The following is an 8406-nucleotide window of genomic DNA, read 5'->3' on the forward strand; positions in this document are numbered from 1 at the left end:
TCGCAGCCCGATTCGTAACCACTACGTTACCAGAGCTCCTTTTATATATATATGTTTTTCTTTTTCTCCTGAGTCCTTCTAACTTTAACTGCTGATTTGGAACTCAATGCATCCCCATCGCTGGGTAGGGAGTGAGCTGCGTTCATTTTCTGTGTGATGTCCCGGACTCTCCAGGTAATTCAGCTTCTTTGTCTTACAGGGCATTATGGGAAGGAGGCTTACCGAAGCGGAGGGCCTGATCTCCACAACTTCATCTCCTCTGGATTTGTCACATTAGGAAGAGGACACACGAAGGGTACAGTGGAAACCATTTTTTACTAAATACAGAGGTTGCCTAGGGAAAACCAGTCTGAAAGGTGAAGATGGTGTGGAGGCCAGAGGAGTGCCCAGGCCAGGAGTGAGTGGGGTGTGTCAATTGCTTCTGACCGGAGTGACTGTAGAGGGAAATAGACTTGAAACAGACATCCGTGCTGCCCCGCCTGTGGCTTGGAGCAGGATCCTGAAGCCTGTGGCTCCCTGAGGGGGTAACCACGGCCGTGTGCTGGGGGAAACGCTGCCAACCCATACGGCAGCTTTTGCAAAGTGTTTTTCTCTCCTTTTGTCTATTCGTCTCTTTCCTTTTAAAAGCACCTGATGTCCATGTTCTGAAGCTGTGGGTTTCTAAGCCAGTATGCATGAGGAGGGTTTCATGGACAGCCCAGCATCCAAGTGTGTCTATGTAAACCCGAGATGATGTGGATCTTGAGATAGAGCTTATATGGACCCTCAAACAGCAAGATGAATGCTAACATAGCCTTTCTGCTGAGCTGCTTTATGTCCTAGCTGACAGCTTGCAGAGCATCTGTGCAGGGGGTACGGAATCCTCAGGCAACTGTGTCATTTGTATAAAAAGAATTCTCCTAATGTTGTGAGCATCCTGTGACTTCCAGAGTTACTGGGTCCACTCACTCGGTTGATTACCTTCCCAACACCCTGTGTACTGTTATAGACCAAATGTGAATACTGTTGTGGGGAAGGTCTCCCTCTGTAATCTGTGTCTGTTTTAAGTGTGAGTGAACAAGGAACTTTGCAATTTTTTCTTACCTTCCATGCACTTACTTTTTAAATTCCCTATGTGATGTTTGTTCAACCTATAGTGAAAATATATATATATATGTATCTGTGTATGTATTTTGTGTTGTGTCTATTTGTGTCTAAATAAAGTTTATTGAGGATACAGGTGGCATTTGTGGCGACTTGAGAATTGCAGCATCAAAATGGAACCAGCTGGGAAAATGGGTGGTATAGTTAACCAGTACAATGCTAGTTAAACCTAGATCAACCGAAGCCAGGATTGCCGGCCCCCACATCACCCACTTTGTATTCATTACCTACCTCTGAGAAACAAGTGACTCTAAAACGTAAACTTTCTAACAAACCGTACTGTTTCAGAAGCAATGGTAAGCATTTATTATGTATTCCCCACAGTGTCTGTGCGTCAGGAAATTGGATGCCACTTACCCGGGTTCTTGTAGCCTGGGGTCTCTTGAAGTTGCAGTTAAGGCTGCATCACCTGAAAGATTTACTGGGGCGGGAGGATGGGTTTCTACAATGATTCACTCACATGGTGCTGACTGTTGGCAGGAGACCTCAGCTCCTCTCCATGAGGTGGTCTCCATGGGCTCATTGGGAGCCCTCACTGCATGGCGGCTGGTTTTCCTCAGAGGGAGGGAGTGAAATGAGAGGGAGAAAGGCATAACACACCATGCCTTCCGTGACTCAGCCTTAGGACTTACTCTCCATCATGCCTGTAATATCCCCTTAGTTACATGCCCTGTTCAATACAGAAGGGGATGTACAAAAGTGTGACTATCAAGAGGGGAGGGTCATTGGGGCTCGTATTGTGGGCTGCCCACCAAACCCCTAGAGCCCATGGCACAGAGCCACAAATCTGCATTGTCACAAAACATGACAAGTCTTACCAAGTCTAACCATCTGTGACAATTTCCCACCCTTGCCCCTACCCCTTGTTGGTGGTGCAATGTGAAGCACCAGACAAATTCAATCAATATAATTGTTTATGTGTGCTGTAAATATCACGGCTTTTGGTGTATGCGTTCACTCAGCCAATACTTACGGAGGTTTACTCTGTGAGGAGCCCTGGTGGGGCACTGCAGGTTAATGCACTGGACTGCAAAGTTGTTTGAACTACAAGGTCAGTGGTTCAAATTCATCAGCCATTCCTTGGAAACCCTACACAGGGTCTCTATGAGTCACAACTGACTCGACGGCACGTAACAACAATAGCTACAACTATGTGATGGAATCCTGGTATGGTGCTGCAGGATAAAGCACTGGACCACAAGGTTGGTGTGCATCACAAGGTCAGTGGTTCAAATCCACTAGCCACTCCTTGGAAGCCCTATACAGGGTCACTATGAATTGGAACTGACTCAACAGCACTTAACAACAACTATGCGATTAAGGAGCTCTGGTAGCTTAGTGGGTTTGTATGAGTCAGGCTGCTAATCTCTCGGTCATCAATTTGAAACTACTAGCAGTTGTTTGTGGGAGAAAGATGAGGCTTTCTATTTCCGTAAAGATTTACAGCCTCAGAAACCTATACAATGTTGCTATGAGTCGGAACCGACTCCACGGCACATAACCACCACCACTATGTGATGAGCAGTCTATAGAAAAACACAAATTAAAACCCAGCCTTTATGAAGCTTGCATTCTATTGCAGAGACAGACAGATTCAATCAATCAATCAGTATATACTGGGTGACAATGAGCACAAGGGAAGTCCAACATGTGAGGGGGCTGGCTGTACTGAGGCAGGAAGCTTCTCTGGTTTGAGATAAGGTGGTAACTGAGCAGAGAGATCTGCATCCCAGATGAAGTTCTCAGGAAAGTCTTGAGGTTCATCCATCCTGTGGCCAGGGAGAAGTCCAGTGTGACGAAAGCAGGACTGAAGAGGCCAAGAGTGGAAGAAGACCTCAGGGTCAGCGGTTTAAGCCCACCAGCTGCTCCTTGGAAGAAAGATGAGACTTTCTACTCCCAGAAAGATTTATAGCCTCAGAAACACTTTAAAAGGTTGCTCTGAGTTAGAACCAACTTGACTGCACATAACAATATAACATGGAACACTTCACAACAGCGTAACAAAATACTCAGAAACAGCATAACATGGAACATAATCTCTAGCACAAATGTCCTTTCAGTAGCTCTCGTAGCGTAGTGGTTATGAGTCGGGCTGCTAACCTCAAGGTCAGCGGTTCAAAACTACCAGCCATTCCATGGGAGAAAGATGAGGCTTTCTGCTTCCATAAAGAATTACAGTCTTGGAAACCCTGTGCAGAGTTGCTATGATTCGGAACCACGGCACATAGCCGCCACCACCGGTCTTTCAATTGGTCACTGTCTCCTGAGGTATTGAGAAGACCCTTCCTACCTAGGCTTTGCTGTGGCTACTGACTTTTAATTTCCCATCATGTTATTCCCCTCAGTCTCCTGAGCACGCATTGCCTTCCTCCCCCTTTATCATCCTTACCAGACCCTCCTCTTCATTTTCTTCTATCCAAGGTTTCTGACACCTCCTCTTTCCAGGAATGGACCTGGTGTACATTTTCCTATTTAGATTATAACTCAACTTTCATGAGCAAAGAGAATGAAGTTGAGGACTGGGAGCTTTGAAATGGGGATTCCCTTCTAATATCAGAGACATCTCGGCACAGCTTATGACTCTGGAATAATTTCAAGCATCATTCTCCTTTCCTTCAGAGCAGATTGAGTTAAACTCTGAGTGGTAACTCCAAGCAAACCAGCTCCAAGCAAGTACGCGCGGAGAGTGGGGCTACCTGAGTCTTCTAAGCCAGGGTCATTCTCGGGCATGCGTATTTAATTCTGACCGTTTTTTTGTCTTTTTTTTGCATCAACTCCAGGTACTGCCTTTGCAGTCCTTGTCTCTTTATCCCCTTTTGTCCTTCTTTATGCATTGCCTTTCGGTCTCCTGGCCATTGAGTAACCCCACTTATTCTCATTACTAATGGGTAGCCAACATGTGACGGTAATACGAAAAACTTCAGAAAGCTCATGGAAAAATTCCACTACCTTAAGATTTCCATTTGTCACAAGCTTTTTGAAGCCCCTTCCTACCATTGCTCTGCCAACCTCTATCACTGAATTTAAGATGTATTTCAAATCAGACTTAATGACCCAAGGCCCAAACATTGATGGCTCCTGGCACTCAGTGGCATTAGGAGCCTTTAATGGGATGTGTGGGTGACCACAGCCCAGTCCATCATATTAGAGTTCCCAGCAAATAGAAGTGCTCCATGGTGGTGGTGGTTATGGGCCGTGGAGTCGGTTCCGACCCATAGCGACCCTGCACAGGGTTTCTGAGGCTGTAAATCTTTACGGGAGCAGAAAGCCTCATCTTTCTCCCGCAAAGCAACTGGTGGGTCCAAACTGCTGACCTAGCAGTTAGCAGTCCAACTCGTGACTCACTATGCTAACATATGGCTTTAAATGACACTGGTGATGTTTAATGGGATGTGTGGGTTGACCACAGACCAGTCTACCACGTTAGAGTTCCCAGAGGCAGCCCTGAAATAGAAGTGCCCCTGGGCCTCAGCAAAAGCTTCTCTAGCTTCAGGAAGTTGGGCGTGAAGATGCACATAAGTCAGGATGCTTTCTGATAAGATCCATAAGCACATGGGTAATTAGATTCTATTAGAGGAATCCCCAAATAAGTGGATAACTGGTGTGGTACTCAACTGCTAATTGCAAGGTTGGTGGTTCAAAACCACCAGCGGCTCCTTGCAAGCCTTAAATATGACTCAAAACGGACTCAATGACACTTAACGGCAACATCAATTAATTATTATTATTTATGTAATATGTATCTATGTTGTTGTTGTTATGTGCTATGGAGTTGATTCTGACCCATAGTGACCCTATACAGGGTTTCCAAGGCTGTAAATCTTTATGGGAGTAGAAAGACGAATCTTTCTTCCACGGAACAGCCGGTAGTTTTGAACTGCTGTCCCTGAGGTTAGCAGCCTGATTCGTAACCATTACGCTACCAGAGCTCCATATGTGTGTGTGTGTGTGTGTGTGTGTGTAAAACAAAACATTTGTCAAGTCAACAGTTTTTACATGTTCATTAATGCAGTGATATTGATGCATTCTTCATCTTGGCCAATCATCACCACTCTTCTTTTCTGAATTACTCAACAACTAGTAACATAAATTTGTTGTTAAAGTGTTATCCAGTCATTCCCAACTCATAACAGTCCTTTGAAGGGTTTCCAAGGAGTGGCTGCTGGGTTTGAACCACCTACTTGGCATTTAGCAGCCCAGTGCTTTCTTACAGTGCCACACCAGGACTCCAACTTGACGTTGTTGTTAAATGCCGTTGAGTTGGTTCCAATTAATAGTGACACTAGCGTTTCCAAAGAACAGCTGGTGGGTTTGAACTGGCGACCTTGTGGTTCACAGTTTAGTGCTGGTCCTACAGTGCCACACCTGGAGTCCAACATAAACTTGTTGTTAAGTGCCTTCGAGTCAGTTCTGACCCATAGCGACCCTTGTTGTTGTTGTTAAGTATTGTGGAGTCGGTTCCGACTAAAGGGTTTCTGAGGCTGTAAATCTTTATGGGAGCAGAATGCCTCCTCTTTCTCCCAACTCGCGGTAGTTTCAAACTGTTGACCTTGAGGTTAGCAGCCTGACTCATAACCACTACGCCACCAGAGCTCCTTTTGTTGTTGTTAGATGTCGTCGAGTTGGTTCTGACCCATAGCGACCTTATGCACAGCAGAATGAAACACTGCCCAATCCTGGGCCAACCACACTAACTGTTGCCACACTTGAGTCCATTGATGCTGCCACTTGGCCAATCCATCTCAATGGGAGTCTTCCCTTTTTCTCTTACCCTCCACCTTGCCAAACATGATCTCCTTCTCCAGTGACTGGTCCCTCCTGACAATATACCCGAAGTATGAGAGATGAAGTTTGGCCATCTTGGTCTCCAGGGAGCACTCTGGCTGCACTTCTTCCAAAACGGATCTATTGGTTCTTTTGGTAGCCATGGCACTTTCAATATTCGCCTCTAACACCGTAACTCAAAAGCATCAACTCTTCTACAGTCTTCCTTATTAACTCTCCAGCTTTTGCATGCATATGAGGTTATTAAAAATACCATGGCTTGGGTCAGGTGCACCTTAATCCTCAAGCTGACATCTTTGCTCTTCAATACTTTAAAAAGGTCTTGTGCAGCAGATTTGCCTAACGCAATATGTCGTTTGATCTCTTGACTGCTGCTTCTGTGAGTGTTGATAGTTGATCCAAGAAGAATGAAGTCCTTGACAACATCAGTTTTCTCCGTTGATAAGAATGTTGTTTATTGGTCCAGTGGTGAAGATTTTTGTTTTCTTGACATTGAGATGTAATCCATACCAAAGGCTGTGCTCTTTGATCTTCATCAGTAAATGCTATAAGCCCTCTTCTCTTTCAGCAAGCAAGGTTGTATCATCTGCAGGTTGTTAATGAGTCTTCCTCCAATCCTGATGCCATGTTTTTCTTCATAGAACCCAGCTTCTCGGATTATTTGCTCAGCTCCTTAGTGCTCCCTAAACAATATCTCCTCCTCCCCTGCTCTTCCTCACTTCTGGTAATCACGAATACGCTTTGTTTTCTACGTGTTTACCTATTTCATGTACGTGAGAGCATAGAAGATTCATCATTTTGCCACAGATTTACTTAATTTTGCAGGTTTTCAAGGTTCATCTGTGTTGTGGCATGCATTGGAACTTCATTTCTCGTTGGAACGGAATACTCCATTGTATGTATGTAGCACATTTTGTGTATGCCTTCCTCTGTTGAAGGACTTGTGGGTTGTTTCTACCTGTTGGCTACTGTGAAGAGTGCTGCATTGGTGTGCAGACCTGTGTTCCTTCTCTCAGTTCGTTGGGGGTTTACACCTAGGATTGTGATTGCTGAGTCAGATGGTAGTTTTATGTTCAGTTTTTGGAGGAACAACCAACCTATTTTCCACAGAAGCTGTCCCACCAGTGATTTGATAGCTTGCGTGTTGACAGCCAGGTTTTCCTGTAGCTGAGAAGGAAAATCATTTCAGTGGGAATTTTGAGGCATAACACAGGACCTCTTAGGAGTCTGGTGCCTATCCCAGGTGGGGAACCCAAAAATGCCAACGGAGTCTTTGTACTTTTGTACATTTCAATTTAACCTGAGTGCTAATTGAGCAAAGTTAAATGGAACAGTGTCTGCCTTCTAGAAGCCAGACCAGTATGTGCCCTGAAGTAGATGGCAAAAGAGAACAGTGGAGTTCAAAGGAGGGACATACTGCCTGAATGAAATGACAAGAAGAAGGTTTTGTAGAGCAGACAGGGCTATAGATGATCACTGATGAAGGACAGGAAGAAGTTGACAAGCCAAGAGGAGCACAGAAGGACATGAACAAAGACCTATGAGGAAGCTTGCAAAAGTTCATGCAACAGTTCCATTATCTTTTTTTTTTTTTTTTTTTTTTAAATGTTTTATTGTGAATTATGTGATAGTTTACATGGGAGAACATTAGTTTTACATTCATCCTCTTGTATATCGTTTCATTGCCATCCATTATCTTTTAATTCCATTTTTCTCCATGAAGTTTTTGAAGCCCCATTGTATAGAGCAGTAGCTGGAAGCGAGGTACGCAGATAGCTTGGAGGCAGTGTCTTGAGTCCTTGCAGGCAAAGAACATGTCTGAATTCAAAATTCTAGGTGATTACCAGCACCCCCGCCTACCTCCTCTTTTCTGCTCTTCTGTCTTTAAGAATAAAACAAAGGAGCAAAACAAACACAGAGAAGCAGGTTTCTTGTCTGTGGCTGACTCCATGGACAGTTATGAACTTAGAGAAAATTATGTTCAGCTCCCTGGCCCTTTGTTACCCACCAAGAGTATCCTTTGTTACTTGAATTATGTTGCAACTACACTCGACAAACAGAAAGGAGTTGACTGGGCTAATGGATTCTTTTCCGTGTGGAAACTCAATTTCAGATCCTGGCTGTAGATTTTCTGGCTGGAGGTATTGGAATCCCTGAAGCTGTTACATTTTCTCTATGTTTGTACCTCAGTGTTCTGTGTAAATCAGAGTATCAGTGGCTAACAAGACTCTCACTCTGGGATCGTTTCAAAAGACACATCTCAAAGGTGCAAACAGTTAACACTGTAGGCTGTAGACAGAAGGTTGTAGGTTCGCATCTACCCAGAGGCACCTTGGAAGGAAGGCTTGGTGATCTACTGCCTAAAAAGTAACCATTGGAAATCCTGTGGCGCATAGTTCTGCTCATAAGGAATCTGACACATAAGGAATCATCATGAATCAGTATCAATCGTATGCTAACTTTTTTTTTTTTTTTTTT

At 44.3% G+C, this 8406-nt stretch overlaps 1 protein-coding gene across 1 annotated transcript in view; it reads left to right on the forward strand.

The window, feature by feature from the left end:
* Positions 1–8406, forward strand: part of SHISA6 (shisa family member 6) — a 429288-nt gene that overhangs the window by 223708 nt on the left and 197174 nt on the right. Inside the window, exon 4 of the mRNA XM_006863510.1 lies at positions 200–295. Coding sequence (XP_006863572.1) covers positions 200–295 — 96 coding nt within the window. The remainder of the gene's footprint in view (positions 1–199; positions 296–8406) is intronic.

The sequence above is a fragment of the Chrysochloris asiatica genome, unplaced genomic scaffold (assembly GCF_000296735.1).
Source record: "Chrysochloris asiatica unplaced genomic scaffold, ChrAsi1.0 scaffold00054, whole genome shotgun sequence".
Lineage (NCBI taxonomy): Eukaryota > Metazoa > Chordata > Mammalia > Afrosoricida > Chrysochloridae > Chrysochloris > Chrysochloris asiatica.